Below are 16,732 nucleotides of genomic sequence, written 5' to 3' on the forward strand. Positions count from 1 at the left end.
TATGATAGTCTGGAGAGGCCCATCTCTACGATGTCCAGTTCCCTAAGCATCTCCTCGGAAGTATCATAGAATATTGTGTGGTGGTGGGCAGTCTTGGCATTGAAATCCCGTAGTATGATAATGTCACCATCCTTGGAAAATTCCCATATGTCATTGTCCAAAATAGCAAAGGGAGATTGTTCTCTAGGTGTTGCATATACGGATGTACTCGGGGGAAAGTAACAAATAACAATGTAGAGGTATCTGCCCGTTTCTGCCTTGAGCCTTACCCACATGTATCTAGCCTGTTCATCCTTGCGTGCTATATATAGCAGTGGCTGCAACTCCTCCCTGAATAGAATTGCCTCTCCCCCCGAGCTCGGTCCTCGATGCTCCGATCTGGTCTCCTGTTTGCAGGCTGTCTCCCATCTATATCCGCTCACTTGTGGCATGGATTGCCCATGTGCTTAATTCGTCTCAGAGTAGAAAACGATGTCTCTCCCCTTGAAAATATCCTCAAAGGCCTTCACATCAAGACGGAGTAACCCATTACAATTCCAGGTTGCCATCTTTAGTGTGGTCCCATAGGTCTCGCACCGTCATGCGGAGCATCGCTCCAATACCACCACCTTTCCATCCCTGTAAAAAGCAATCTTCCCCTTTTCCCTTGCTGCTCTAATTTCCGGAATTACTTCTCGCATACGAGCAATCTGCGAGAGGGTGAGGTCGTCTCCAAGAAAGATGCCAGTCTTCTCTAGGGTCGGTCTCTTCTCCAGGAAATCGTTCTTCACTTCCATGGAGGGGAAGCGGAGAATGAGTGCCCTTTCCTTCGAGGTTTCTCCGTTGCTCCCAGTTTTCTTAGTGCCCACTCTTTAAGCCCTCTATGCGTCTGCTCGTTGATTCCCACTAGAGTCATGCGTTGTTTCACCTCTTTATCCACATTATCTTGGTCTCTGAGGCCACATACCCTCACGTGTAAGGCCCGCACACGTCTCCTTTGCTCCTCTTCTAGTGTCAGTTGATGATGGTTGGTGTGGGGGTGGGGGTTATTTCCTTGCCTTTCCCTTTCTTGACAATCTCGATCCATTTTTCGGCCTTTTCTGCTTTTTGTTGGGTCTTTGTGATGACATCTACCCACGAGGTCGCCATTTCTTTTTGTTGCTCCCCACCTTCTTTGATGGCTCGCACTTGTTCCTTAATCGTGTTAAGCTCTTCAATGACAGAGGGTTGAGGCTCTCCTTCTTCGAGGACATTCTGCGATCGCACCTCCGCAAGCTCTTTCTTGAGTAGTGCGATTTCCTCATCTTGGGCCTTCACGCGATCTTCAAGTGTGTGTATCGTGCTTTCCTGTACTGCCACTCGTGCGTCGAGTTCGTTAATAGTACCTAAGAGGTGGCGGTTGATCTTGCTAATGGACTCGCTCAGTTCTTCTTTGCACTTTTTATCACGTGACACATCCAACCCTATGTGTCCGTGGACAAGCTACACCATAGCAGGGTTCCCGTCAGTTAGATTAGAAGTGATCTGGCACTTTTGTGAGTCTATTCGTAGACCGTGCATGCCCAGTCACTTAGTGTAGATGCATATCCTCTGGTTGCACACAGCATAAGCATAAGCATTTCCATCAGATTCCATCAGAGTCAGTTTGGGGATTTTTCAAGTGACTTTATCCTATTTTTCCCTATATTTAACATTTTTCACTTATTTATTAAGTGACTTTTGTTGGGTACTCAGTAGGGCAAATTGGGTAAGTTAATATATAAGCAAACCCAAGTTAGCACAATTGGGCAGATGAGCCAAGGAGCACAGCAGGCTACCAAGCAACAGGTGTTCCCTCCCTCTCTCAGCAAGACCCTCTCCAAGCCATCTTGGTGAGGCCCCTTCACCCGCAGCCATCAGCAACTGGGATCACCATCTAGCCTCTCACTTCCCTGGCGTTTCCTCTCTAGCAGATATCGCCATCAAGCATCTGAGCCTAGCGTTTTCTCCTGATCACAATCAGCGTTTTCAGCGATTTACTAACGCGAGCATCATCAGCAAGTTCAGCGTTTTTCTTCATCAAATTCAGCAGAGTAACCACAGCTTTGACAGGGATTTACTAATGCTAGAAAGGCTGCCATTTTCAGCAAGGAAAAGACCTGCAGATCCAGCGTTTTTCAGCCCATGACATCTCTCTAAAAACGCAGCCAGAAGCGCAGATACATCAGCGTTTTTCATCCTCACATCAGCCCCGACCAAACCAGCGAATCTCAGCCATAAAAACAGCAGTCAAGCATTCATTTTCAGCCTCCCAAAGTGGTGCAGACTTTCAGCCTATACCCCTTTGTGGACAGCAGATAAAAGAGCATCGAATTCAGCCCTAAAGTCTTCATCGTCTTAATCGACATAGTCCCCGTTTGCATCAGTCCATTGCATACGCATTGCACACCTTTGTGCAATCAAAGTAGACCACTCTCGCCGACAAGAGTGGGTTCTTCGGAGGAGGGTTTTACAAACTCTCGGGTGTCGTATCTCTCTTCTCTCTTTCTCTCAGTCTCATTCACTTGCACGCACAATATCCACTCACTTTGTTCGTGATCATAGCACTCTCCATAAAGACGGAAGGCTCTCTCCTTCCCTAAGAACTAAAAGGAACCTTGAGCAAATATAGATCACTAATCTTGAGAAAATACAACATTCATTCCGCTGCACCTTACAGTGGTATCAGAGCTTTGGAAGTGTTCTGTACTACTCAAGGGAAGAACCACAAGAACCACAAGACTTTTTTTTGCTTGTTGCGGTCGCACGAACCCAAGTTTCGCTTGGGCGTGTCGATTCCTAATCGTGTTTTGTTGAAGAGTGACAGGAATCCCAAGAAAGAAGGGCTTGTCGAGCCTCCCCTTGTTTCTCTTTTCACTCATTGAGAGCGGACTGTGCACTTAGCGGTCGGCCAATCGATGTGAGGTGGGAAAAAGCAACCTTGGTGTGAGCGCAAGGCCGCCAAGGGGTGCCCCCGCAGAAAGGAGTAGAACTCGGGTGAAGAGAAGATCCTTCTCCAACGCGATTTGCAAGCGAAAGAACACCTCAAGAACCCAAGGTTCTCACGAATCAAGGACCTCAAGAACCTCAAGACCCTCAAGAACCCAAGTTTCTTGCGAGCTTAAGACCCCAAGATCATAGTGCATGGTCATCACCCGAAGCGGAATGGATACTTCGCATACAGGTGATGAGCATGAGAGAGGCGACGAAGACTCGTCCCCACTCGGAGATGATTTCTTCAACCCTCTCCCTTCGCCATCTACGCCACCAAGTGCACCAAACCCTATGGAGGCAATGGTCAAGCAGATGATGGCCAGATGGATAGACAAGAAGCAAATCGCCTTGCTCAGGACCGTGAGCGCGACGAAAGAAACGCAAGACTTGCCGCAAAACAAGAAGACAATCGACTTGCTTTAGAACGTGAGCGCAACGAACGCAAAGAGAAGAAACAACTCAGGAAGGCAGAAGAGGCGGCAAGAAACACGGCCTTGGAGACCGAGAGTGAAGCTCAACGCGAGCTACGCACTCAAGAATTGCTTCGACAAGCACCAGCCTCGAAAACCGAACCACCCAAAGATTGTGGGAGTTCCTCAAGTGGTGCAAGCCACGATGCGGATTTCAACAACCCAGTCACTGAAAAGTTGACTTTCAGTAAGTATGACGGTAAGATGGATGCTACGGTTATTCATTCTTGGTTGCATCAATTTAATGCTTATTTTGTGACAAATAAGAAAACAAGCAATAGCAAAGTTTTGACGGCAGCTATGTACCTTGCCGGTGATGCCATTAATTGGTACCAGGCATGGCAAGAGGCACAGCTAGCCGTGCTCCTAGAGGCAGCCGACGATTTCACGTCCCTCTCTTTTAGTTGGGCTAATTTTCAAGACAAGCTCAAGGCGCGGTTTATGCCACCTCAGTACCTTGCACGATTGAAGAACGATTGGTGAGCTCTCAAGCCAAACGGTATGCCGGTTATATCTTTCTCTAATCGTGTTTTGCAGCTCGGCACTCAATTACGCAAATTGGATGCGAAGCGCAATGAGGCATTTCTTTATGGATTGGACGAGTATATCAAGTATGATGTCGAGGTACTCGATCCAATCGATCTCAACAAAGCGGTAGCAATTGCTCTCGCCCACGAGATGAAGCACAACAAAGGAAAGCCTAAGGAAAACAAGACTTCTCAAGGAACCCCGCAGAATTCTCAGAACACACAAAATGGTAAGAACGGAAAGAATGGTAATTCTTCTAGTCTTTCTTTCTCTAAAGAACTCTAACAATGAATCTAAGGGTAAAGCTAAAACACCTGCAAAACCTAAGCTAACCCCTGATGAAAAAGCTTCACAAGGAATTATAGGAGGATACATCACGGTTGAAGAACAAGTGATTTATGCTAAAGAAGGTAGATGTTTTCAATGTCACGTGAAGGGGCACATTAAGGCCGCCTATCCTAAGACAGTCCCACCTAAAGAACCAAAAGCATCCATAACTACCATAAACTCTGTCACAACACAACGTGCATCTTCTCAGGACTCTGACACACACATTGATGAATCTCTCGTGAAGTGTTATGGTCATGTAAAAGGAGAGCGTTTTATCATATTGTTTGATCCAGGCAGTATGCATGATGTGATCACTAATTAGTCCCCCTCTTGTTGAGAGAGCCCGCCTAGAGGTTAGTCAGAAATCTTCTCTCGAGGTTTCTGGCTTCGCTCTTGGTATGGACTCTCTCATCACGAAGAAGTGCTTTGATGTGATGTTTACCATTCAGCAAGCTTCTTTTCGTAGGAAATTTCTTGTGTCTCCTCTCTCAGGATGTGATATGATTTTAGGCATTAAATGGTTTCGTTAACTGAACCCTCTCATTGATTGGGAGGCTAACACTCTCACTTTACATGCCAAAACGGATTCCCCCCTCATCATTCGTGCCGAGGAGGGCTTGCATTCTTTGCCTCTCATCTCTCATGTGCAGATAAAGCGTGAATTACGACGAGGAGCACAAGCGGCATTCATTTATGCTGCTCCAGTTTCCAAAGCATTCAGGCTCCAGGTAAGTATTCGGAGTTGTTTACGAAATTTAAACATCTCTTTATGATCTTTCACCTCATCTATCACCCGAGCGGCCGGAGGACCATCGCATCGAGCTTATGGAGGGAGCGCAGCTTGTCAGTAAGGCTCCCTACCATTTGAACAAGTCACAGGAGGAAGAATTAGAGCAACAACTCACGGAGTTGGTGGCTAGAGGATTCATACGTCCTAGTGTAAGTCCTTTTGCTGCCCCTATTTTGTTTGTTCGCAAGAAGGATGGTTCGTCTCGTTTGTGTGTTGATTATAGGGCATTAAACAAGATGACTGTCAAGAACAAGTTTCCGATGCCTTGCATTGAGTATATCCTTGATAGGCTCAATGAGGCAAAGGTTTTCAGCAAAGTTGATCTCAAAAGTGGATCCCATCAGGTACGGGTATTCAAAGGTGACATTTTCAAGACCGCCTTTCGCACCGAGCGAGGGCAATGGGAGTATATTGTTATGCCTTTTGGATTGACATGAGCTGTGGGTACGTTCAATCGTCTCATGGCAGGTCGTTTCGACGATATGGTAGGTGTATGTGTGTTCATCTTTTTAGACGATATTCTCATTTTTTCTGCATTGTGGGAGCACCATGAATTAGATGTTGAAAGGATACTAACTCGTTTGGATGAGTGTCAGTTGTACATTGTAGCTAAGAAGTCAGAATTTTTTCTTACTGAAGTCACTTATCTGGGTTATATCATTTTTGCAGAAGACGTCAAGCTAGACCCCACGAAGGTGAAACAGGTTCGTAATTGGGATTTGCCCAAAACTGCATATGATGTGCGTTCTTTTCTTGGTTTATGTCAAGCATATAGTTCGCACATAGAGAATTTTGCACGCATTGTTGCACCTATGATTGATGTGTTGAAAGGGGTTAAGACTCGCCGTCAGCGCGTAGACTAAGTAGCCATTGAGGCTTTCGCAGCTCTCAAGGTTTCGGTGACAGAAGCTCCGTGTCTTATCCTTGCCTCTTGGGATGACCCCTTTAAGATATGGACGGATGCGAGCAATGTCGCCATAGACGCTGTGCTCCAGCAGCATGGTCTCCCGTAGCTTTCCTTAGCCGGAAGCTCAATAGTGCGGAAAAGAATTATTCAATTTATGATAAAGAACTTTTGTCTGTCATTCACTCTCTTAAGCATTGGAAGCATTTTTTGTATGGAAGAGAGTTTACAGTGCGCACAGATCATCAAGCCCTCAAGTGGCTCCAGTCTATGCCTAGTGCACATTGGAGTGATCGCCAAGCGCGGTGGTTACAATTTTTTGAGCAATTTGGAGGTTTGATTGAGTATGTGCTTGGAAAAGCTAACCCTGTTGCAGATGCGTTGAGTCACAAAGGACAGATTTTGGCTCTTGAGTCAAGAACCACATTTTCTATACAGAGTGAGTCTTTTGACAGCATGAAGAATCAATATGCAGATTCGGAGTTTGGTAAGTATTGGTTGCAGGCTCTTGCTTCCCAAGGGCCCAACAACTATCTCATTCGTGATGGATTGTTATTTTTTCGTCAGCGTCTATGTGTGTTGCCCTCTCTCAGGCCAACCATATTGCATGATGCACATGATTCTCTCACGGGTGGGCACAGGGGTATGAACACCACATTGGAAAAGATTGAACGATTTTTTTATTGGCCTAAAATGCGAAAAGATGTGTTTAGTTATGTCACACATTGCACTATATGTCAAAAAGTAAAAGCTCCTCGGGGTAAGCAGCAAGGCCTCTTGCTTCCGCTGTCTATTCCCGAGAGACCTTTTCAGGATATCTCTATGGATTTTGTGACTAACTTACCACCAAGTCTGCATTCAAGGAACACTCAATGTTTAACTATTGTTGATCGTTTCAGCAAATTGATTCCTTGTAAGGCCACAGTTACTGCACAAGATGTTGCACGATTGTTCATAAAGCATTGGTACCCCCTCTGTGGTTTGCCAAAGTCCATTGTTTCAGATAGGGATGTTAAGTTTATGTCCAACTTTTGGCGTGCACTCTTTGAAAATTTTGGCACAAAGTTGAATTTTTCATCTGCTTTTCATCCACAATCAGATGGTCAAACCGAAATTTATAATCAGTTGGCTTTTGATGTGTTAAAATCTTATGTTCATGGTGAGCAGTCTCAATGGGAGCTCTATCTCCCATTGGTTCAGGCTATCCTAAATGATTCCTTCTCTTCTGCTATTGGTCGAACTCCGTATGAGGCAGCTTTTGGCCGTCCATTCCAGTCACTTTTGACTAGATCGGTCAGTCAAATGCTTGATGCCAATGCTGAGAGTCAGTCATTGGATGAGATTTCTGAGAGTGTGAAGCTTCGGCTAAGCAAGGCTCAGGAATCTTATTCTAGACGGGCTAACAAGCATCGTCAAGAGGTCTCGATCAAGGAAGGAGATTGGGTGTATCTACGAATCATGAAACAGCGTCTTAAGCAAGTTAGAAAGAAATGTCCTAAGTTATCTTTTCGTATGTATGGTCCATTTCCAGTCATCAAAAAGATTAATGAGGTTTCAATGAAATTGAAGTTGCCTAACTCATGGTCAATGCACAACGTTTTCCATGTTTCTTGGTTGAAAGTGTTTCAGGGAACACCTCCAAAGGACGTTTCGGAAGAAGAAGAACCGGAGATCATCGATGAAGCTGAAGTCATGGAGCCGGAGTAAGTCTTGTTGCATCGGTTTCGCCATGGTTCGAAGAAACAAGTACAACAATATTTTTTGAAGTTCAAAGATCGAGGAACCCACCAAGCGGTGTGGGTAGACGAAGAGTTCTTCAAGGATTATCCAGAGTTGTTGGCAGACTACAAGGAAGCCATGCAGCTCGGTATCAGTACCTCACTTTAAAAAGGAGAGGATGTCACGTGACACATCCAACCCTACGTGTCCGTGGACAAGCTATACCATAGCAGGGTTCCTGTCAATACAGTCAGTTAGATTAGAAGTGATCTGGCACTTTTGTGAGTCTATTCGTAGACCGTGCATGCCTAGTCACTTAGTGTAGATGCATATCCTCTGGTTGCACACCGCATAAGCATAAGCATTTCCATCAGATTCCATCAAAGTCAGTTTGGGGATTTTTCAACTGACTTTATCCTATTTTTCCCTGTATTTAACATTTTTCACTTATTTATTAAGTGACTTTTGTTGGGTACTTAGTAGGGCAAATTGGGTAAGTTCATATATAAGCAAACCCAAGTTAGCACAATTGGGCAGATGAGCCAAGGAGCACAGCAGGCTACCAAGCAACAGGTGTTCCCTCCCTCTCTCAGCAAGACCCTCTCCAAGCCATCTTGGCGAGGCCCCTTCACCCGCAGCCATCAGCAACTGGGATCGCCATCTAGCCTCTCACTTCCCTGGTGTTTCCTCTTCAGCAGATATCGCCATCAAGCATCTGAGCCTAGCGTTTTCTCTTGATCACAATCAGCGTTTTCAGCCATTTACTAACGCTAGCATCATCAGCAAGTTCAGCGTTTTTCTTCATCAAATTTAGCAGAGTAGCCACAGCTTTGACAGGGATTTACTAACGCTAGAAAGGCTGCCATTTTCAGCAAGGAAAAGACCTGCAGATCCAGCGTTTTTCAGCCCATGACATCTCTCTAAAAACGCAGCCAGAAGTGCAGATACATCAGCGTTTTTCATCCTCACATCAACCCCAACCAAACCAGCGAATCTCAGCCATAAAAACAGCAGCCAAGCATTCATTTCAGCCTCCCAAAGTGGTGCGGACTTTCAGCCTATACCCCTTTGTGGACAGCAGATAAAAGAGCATCGAATTCAGCCCTAAAGTCTTCATCATCTTAATCGACATAGTCCCCGTTTGCATCAGTCCATTGCATACGCATTGTACACCTTTGTGCAATCAAAGTAGACCACTCTCGCCGACGAGAGTGGGGCCTTTGGAGGAGGGTTTTACAAACTCTCGGGTGTCGTATCTCTCTTCTCTCTTTCTCTCAGTCTCATTCACTTGCACGCACAATATCCACTCACTTTGTTCGTGATCATAGCACTCTCCATAAGGACGGAAGGCTCTCTCCTTCCCTAAGAACTAAAAGGAACCTTGAGCAAATATAGATCACTAATCTTGAGAAAATACAACATTCATTCCGCTGCACCTTACACTTTTGAATGGCATCCTCCACTTGGTTGAGAAGTCATAACTCATACTTTTCCTTCCTAGAAACTTCATCCCAATCATCAGCTTTGCATGCCAACACAACTAGATTTCTTCTGCTTATTAAATGGCACAAATGATGTCAACATTGGTTTGCACCTTGAATGTATGTAGCATGTTTCAAATGCAAACATTTAAGAAACTGACATGAATGAAAGAATTCATGATGAGGTTTCTTTCAAGGGCTCTTGGAGAAACCCAAAAAACAAACTATGGTTGAAAATGCTTTGCTAAACATGTACACTAAGTGTGATCATGTACTGAAAAATCCACAACAAGCTCTCGATGGTACTAATGTTTGTAGTTTAAGATGCCACATATGTCTGGAAGAAGAAGGGTGAGGGTAAGGAATATCTGAGTAGTTTTCACATGAGGCAAGGTGAGGGCATGATTGAGAGGCCGCATCGAGAGAGAGAGAGAGAGAGAGAGAGAGAGAGAGAGAGACAGAGAGAGAGAGAGAGAGAGAGAGAGAGAGAGAGAGAGCACTTTAAAAGAATGCAATGTTGAGGCCACTGGTTGCAAGTACTTCTTTTTGAGTATGATAATGACAGGGTAGTTTTCGTACGTCGAACGGAACCTCTCGTTCCGTCCGGCCGGACCCGTCCCGTCCCGTGCGTTCCGTTCGTTCCGTCCGGCCTGTTTTTTTCGGCAGCTTATGACTGTTGGCAGCATTTTGACCGTTTTGCAACGTCCAGTTTATAGGCCTTTTGGAGCCGTTTGCGGGCAGTTTTGAAGCCAAATGCCATGCTTATTGCCCATGGGCCATTGGCACATTGCCATGCTTATTGCCCAAGGGCCAATGCCCATTGCTCAAATGTCAAGCCTCACATGCTCTTCCTCTCCTATTTAAGCAACCCTTCCCCTTTGTTATCCAACACAACCTACAACTACAAGCTACAAGCTTTAGCCCTAAGCCTCTCAATGCTCTACCCTCTCATCTCCATGTGCTTCCATTGAAGCTTCAAGCTCTCAAGCTCTCGAGTCTCCATTGGGTCTACCATCTCTCTCCTTCAAGGTCCCTTGGGTGACACCGTGACGGGTCTCTCCTTCAAGCTTCCTTGGGTCTCTCTCTCTCTCTCTCTCATCTATTGATACATCGTACATCATACTAGTAGCTACTAGCTACATACTACATAATGCCGCCTCCTCTTCATGAAGCCTTTGAGAAGCATTGCCGATATTTTGAGCGGGTGGGGGGCAAGCAAAACTCTTGCAAGTGGTGGTGCAAATATTGCCCAAAAGCTATGACCTCTTCCGTCACCCGTCTCATCATCCACTTGACAAAGATAGGAGGACAAGCGGGGCCATGTCCTAATATCCCCGAAGATATCCTTGCGGAATGCAAGAGAAAGTATCTTCCATTGAAGACACGCAAGGGTAGAGTCACCTCGGATGAGTTCGTGTCGTCGGATGTTGATAGCTCCGATTCGGAGGAAGAGGCCTCTCCAACTATGTCCATGGCTACCGGTGCCACCGTGGCCTCATGTGATGGTAGTGCCTCCTCCAAGAAGTCCAAGGGGTCTTCAAGTGATGGTGGCCGGCCTCCGAAGACGGCAAAGCAAACTTCTCTTGCGAAATCGGTGGGTGGATGCTCCGGCCCCTTGTCTTTCCTCAAGGAGAGACAAAGAATCGCGGAAATAGAGATTGCCCGCACGATGATTGAATGCAATCTCTCCTTCAACATTCTTCGGTTGGAGCGATGGAAGAGGATGATCATAGCAATTGCGGCGGTTGGTCCATGCGAAGGGTGGACGGATGTGTCATACCATGACATGAGAACAAAGAAGCTTGATGAAGAGAGGGCAAGGATTGACAAGTCACTTGAGCCCGTACGTGCGGGGTGGGCAAAGTATGGATGCTCTATCCTCTCCGACGGATGGAGCGACCGCAAGAAGAGGGGCATCATCAACATTCTTGTTTCTTGTCCTCTTGGCACGTACTTCTTACGGGCGGTGGATGCGGGTTCGAGAGGGAAGAAAGTGACCGGGGCATTCATTTGGAAGCACATTCGCCACCTCTTGAGGTAAAACCGTAAATCGAGCCTTTATGTCTTGAGCAATTGCCAATGAGTCCTATGTTTTAATTTTTAAGTTTTAACTCTTCTTGTCACAAATGCCTCTTGTGTAGGTTGGTGCGGAGCATGTCGTGCAAGTGATTACCGACAATGCTTCAAATTGCAAGGCAATGAGTAAGAGACTAGAGAAGGAATTTCCATCCATAGTATGGACTCCATGTGCCTCTCATTGCCTTGACCTTCTCTTTGAAGACATAGGGGAGCTAGGTTGGGTGAAAGATATCCTCAACCAAGCACTCTCCATCATCAATTTCATCAATGGCAAAGTGAGGGTGCTTGCCATTTACCGCACCTACTCCGACCTTGAGTTGAAGAAGCCATCGGCCACTCGCTTTGCCGCCATGTGGCTACTTTTAGAGCGGCTCTATGATGTGCAAAACAAAATACAAAAGACCATGGTCTCCGATGAGTTTAAGGAGTGGATGAATGGAGAGTCCGCCGCTTCCCAACAAGATGCAAAAGCCATCCAACGGCTTTGCTTGCGGGAGGAGTTTTGGCAAGAAATTAAGGGTCTTGTCGTTGCGATCTTGCCCTTGTACAAGGCTCTCCGCATGACCGACATGGAAGGGGCAACTATTGGGCTTCTATGGCACTTCATGGAGGAAGCTTACAAGGAGATTGAGAAGTCTACAATCCTAGATGGGGCTCCCGATGGAACACGGTATAACTACATATTTATTATTACATATGTCATTCTCTATATATTTAAATTCTACATGCTTGTTTCTCTACTTAGTACATTTCCTCTCTCTTCTTGTAGTGATTACCTCGAGGACTCTCCCAAGAGAGACGACATTCTCCTCCTAATCACAAAGCGGTGGGATTGGATGAAGAGACCTATCCATTACTTTGCGGCTCTTTTGCATCCGGCTTACAAGAAGCCCGAACTCTTTGCAAATCAAGAGCTTATTGAGGAGCGCAACAATTACCTCTTTAAGGTGCTAAAAGAAGAGGACATTGGAGCATTTCTCCAAGAGGTAATCAACTATAGCGACCAACGAGGCACCGCATTTACTTCCAACTTGTGTTGGAAGCGGCAATCCTTGGTGAAGCCTTTATTTTGGTGGGAGAGCTTTGGCTATCAATTGCCTACTCTCAAACGACTTGCTTTGAGGGTTCTTGGCCAAGGAAGCGACAAGCCTCAATCTTTTACATTTTATGCTTAATCTCTTCAACTATTGTCTCTTATAGCTTATGCCTCTCTTGATGTGTTTTAGGATTGCTCATCGGGAGCATGTGAGCATAATTGGTCCGCATACTCCCTCATCCACACCAAAATCCGAAACAAGCTCTCAACGAAGCAATTAGAGCGACTTATCTATTGTCGCTCCAATTTACGCATGTTGTGCTCTATGCATGAGATGCCTATGGCTCGACAGGTATAAATTATAAATTATAATCACTACTCACTCCATTTTCTATACTCTAGAGTCTAGTCTTTAATTAGTTTGAATATACTAATTATGTTTTCATTGTCCAATGTTGTAAATGTCAAATAGGTCAACGTGGATGAGCTCACACTTACCATTGACACTCTAAAGAGTGTCAATAAAGAGCAAGACCCTGAGGAGCAAATGATTTTTCGTGAGCTCTACTTGGAGCTTGAGGAGATTGATCGCCGGGTTTCTCGCACACGATCACGCAAGAAGGTCGTCATTCATGGAGTTACATCGGCTACAAGAGACAGAGGTGCCAGGGCTACAAGAGGTAGAGGCAAAGCATCAACAACACCCACGGAGGCTCCTAGGACCTATGTGCGGCGAGGCTCCGGAAGCGGCTCTTGTGCGGCGGCCATCACTATGGAGGATAGAGAGCCTCGAGAGCCAGAGTATGATGATGAAGGCAACCTCATTAGTGATGGAGATTATGAGCCGTCATCCTTCGACTCTTGTGAGGAAGAGGATGATGTTGATGAGCAAGGCTCAGAAGAGGAAGATGAGGAAGATGATGAGAGCACTAGTGACTAGTGACTTTACTATTTAGTCTCTCTATTATGGTGTGTCACTTTTTGAGTACTTTGTAGCCCTTGCCACTTGGTCCCCCCACTTTTTTGTATCCCTTGCCACTTTTTGAGTACTTTGTAGCCCTTGCCACTTGGTCTCTACTTATCAAATTTCAATGATCATTTTGGTTTATGTAATGCTCATTCTCTTTAGTCTTTGAGTCTTGACTCTTTACATTGTACTATGTACTATGTAGTATTGTAACTACTAACTTGTAATCTATACAAATGTCAAGTTTCTATAAGTAAGTATTAAGGCCTAAGCCTTAGGCCCTTAGACTTGAGAATTATTTGTTTTTTTAAATTTGAACGTACATAACGTCATCGTACATCATAATTTTTTTTAGTTCGTTTAGTACCGTACATCATCGTAAGCGTACAAAACGTACGGGACCGTACGAGACTACTATGGATAATGAGATGCATTTTTTTCTTTAATGCAGTGTTTCTGTTTTTAGAATGTTTTAAAAATATGGCCAGTAGGACAACTTTAAATTTGGGAAACTCATCTTTTAATTTGAGGATCTCTTTCAATAAGATTGTGTTAAACTGACACATGGTGAGGTATTTGCAGGTTATTTGTATTGAAATCTTTTTGTTTTCTTTTTCCAGAGAGCTTTTCGTCTGCTGCAGCTTATTCTTCTGCCATCATTTGTAACAGAGCTTGTGCATCAAATTTGGTGGTTCACAATTGCACCTATAAATTTTTCACTCATCCAGAGCTCAGGTCTGAAGAGTGCACTTTTCTGTACTGCTGTGATGGTGTCCTGGCTGTATAAAACCACAGTCTTCCTACTTCCATGTATTTTGTTTAGGCTGATGTGCTACCTTCAGAATTTAAGGTTTGAGGGTTACATCAAGATGTTGGAGACCGTGTCAGAGGTTTCTGTGATTCTGAAGCAATATATGCGATTGAGGCAGCAGCTTAACATAATCAGTCATCGATACCGCATGTTTATAATCCTCTCTCTTGTGACTATTACAGCCAGTCAATTCATGTTTCTGCTGATGATTACAGCTACATCAGGGTCGGTGAATTTTTTAGAAGCAGGGAACTTGGGGGTAATTCAACTTTTACCTGTTCTATTTTATTTTCTCTGTCTAGGTTAAAGAGAGGTTTCCGAGATGAGGTTTGACAGTGCATTTGATTTCTTTACATCATTTGCTTCCGTTGGGCAATTTGTGTTGGATAGTTTGTCAGTGTGTACTACTTGGGGGACTTTCTATGTGGTTACTGCATACCTACGTGGTCGAACAGTGTTTACTCTGTGGGGATGAGAAGTCTGGTTTTGCATTGCATTGGATGTTTTACCTTACCTTGAACATTGTGCTGAGAAAATAATGCCTTCTATTGGGCGCTGACAAAGCGAGGATGTTGTAGTACTTAGTTAATACTATGCATGATGGAGCTGATGGTTACGCTATCTTGTGGATGACTACTGGGAGTCTATACAGTTGTATAGCGGACATGCAGACATCACGTTGTGAAGTTTTTGTCCGAGTTACGACCAGCTGATGGTGTGTTAATTCTTTCTATCTTTTGTGGTGCATATGCCCATGCCCTATCAACTACCTTATTTTTGTGCTAATTTTTCCTATTCAATGCTTCTTTTAGTGCTAGGTTCATCATGGCTGAGTCTGCCCTGCATCTCTAGAGTTATGACAGAAACTCAGCACACAGATCTTTGTATTGATGTGCGTGCGCGCACATTTGTGTGTGTGTGTGTGTTTCATGAGGATATATTTGAGGAAGGATATGGAGGGCCTTCGCACAGGACATTTTAAAAGGTCGTTGCTTGCTTTGAGAAAGCTTATTCACTAGCGTTGAATCAGGCATTTGTCTTTTCCAGGTATGCTCAGTGGTTCAATTAATTGGGTTTGTCATCTGCTTGCATGGCGCTGCTAGGATTACTCATAGGGCGCAGAGGATTGTTTCCATTGTCAGCCAGTGGCATGCAATTTCAACATGTCAGCATTATGAGGTAACCAGGCAGGACACCAAAGCAACTAACTGCACTTCAATCTGTTGGGTCGATGAAGAGGACCAGCTTGGTGCGGCGGAGTATGACAATGATTTAAGCACTGCCCTCAACATGTACTCGACTACATACAACGAAGTGTCAAATAATGATATCGCAGCATTTCAGATGCGACAGGCTTTTGGTATGTATCATGTCATGCTCTCTTCTTGAACAGATGTCTAGATCAAGCCTTCGCTCTATTCTTCTTCGTTTAAAGTTTTCTGAAGGCATGTTATTATTCGAAAGTTCAAGGCTTTCTAACACGCGACATGTGCTTGACTATTTCAGTGTGGTATATACAGCATGATCAAGCTGGTATCTCTCTGTTTGGATATAAACTGGATCGGAGTTTCGTTTATGCATTGGCTAGTGTGGAGTTATCATTATTACTCTTCATTTTAGGGTTAACGATTGGAATAGAGTGATGGAACTGGATATTGAGCAGGTTGTGATTGTTTTTCCAACCAATTGTGATGCTTTTGTACCATGAATTTCTCGAAATTTGACATCTATATGTAGTTTTCCATTTGCATTGACTTATATCGTAGGCACAAAAGTCTCTGCAAGGCTTGTTGATAAGCATATATTCTTTGTGGATTTTGCAGTTTCGTTTGTGCAACACAGCTCTACGGGGATCAGCATTTTTGGGTTTATGCTAGATCGGATCCACTTACAGATGATATTTATGATTCAGCTGAGCCTGGTGCTTTGGGTTCTTGGCAAAACTGTTGGTGTGTCAAGCTGACCTTGTCATCAATGAGAGAAACAGCTCTTATCTTCTGCAAAATTGGTGCCCTGTATTGATTCTTATGCATACCCTTGCAACAGTAATGAGGGTAATACAAAATGTTCGTGAAAGAAGTCCACACTAGTGCCTTCTGTTGTCCCGATCGTTAAAAAAGCTTCGTAGTCGCCTCACTTTGTACATCTGATTGATAAGCTTAAAATGTGCAAACATGTACTGGACCAGGTGAATATTTCGGTCCTATCACAAAGAAAAAGACAATTTGCAAATGGGACCTCCCTTATTACTATCAGGCAAGGTTTTGTCAAAGAGCTTGATTCTTTAATTTCTGCAAGCCATTGTACGAAATGGATTTTGGTGATTAAAGTTGTAATATAATGATTTATCTAGCATGCGAAACAGTCCCGAGTTAGGGACATCTTGAGGAGGAAAGAAAAGGGGTGAAAACTGCTCCTTATTGCCGAAGATTTACCCTGAAGGGAAGTCTAATGATTTAAACTGGTCTACAATACAAAGACGACAAGCTCGTAAAAGGAAGATCTTGGATATTTGACTTGATCAGCTAATGCAGTGATAGAGATGGATGAGGCATTCTTATCTGAGATTTCAAGGATGGCTGGTGAAGAACCATGCTGTGCATAATAGAGTAACAGTGTGTGCCAT

The 16,732-nt window shown here is 44.4% G+C and overlaps 1 protein-coding gene across 5 annotated transcripts in view; it reads left to right on the top strand.

The window, feature by feature from the left end:
• Positions 1–16,468, top strand: part of LOC147454134 (uncharacterized) — a 32,576-nt gene extending 16,108 nt beyond the window's left edge. Inside the window, exons 2-5 of one of the 5 annotated variants that reach the window (XM_086516150.1) lie at positions 13,916–14,365; positions 15,154–15,466; positions 15,613–15,769; positions 15,930–16,064. In XM_086516150.1, the coding sequence (XP_086372276.1) occupies positions 13,916–14,365; positions 15,154–15,466; positions 15,613–15,749 (900 nt within the window). In that variant the 3' untranslated portion in view covers positions 15,750–15,769; positions 15,930–16,064. Of the gene's footprint in view, positions 1–7,440; positions 12,279–12,518; positions 12,681–12,800; positions 13,871–13,915; positions 14,366–15,153; positions 15,467–15,612; positions 15,770–15,929 lie in introns of those variants that run through there. The other 4 variants (XM_086516152.1, XM_086516149.1, XM_086516151.1 and 1 more) reach the window with 4 other exon arrangements.
• Positions 16,469–16,732: the final 264 nt, after the last annotated feature.

The sequence above is a fragment of the Adiantum capillus-veneris genome, chromosome 7, assembly GCF_014529385.1.
Source record: "Adiantum capillus-veneris isolate H3 chromosome 7, ASM1452938v2, whole genome shotgun sequence".
Taxonomy (NCBI): domain Eukaryota; kingdom Viridiplantae; phylum Streptophyta; class Polypodiopsida; order Polypodiales; family Pteridaceae; genus Adiantum; species Adiantum capillus-veneris.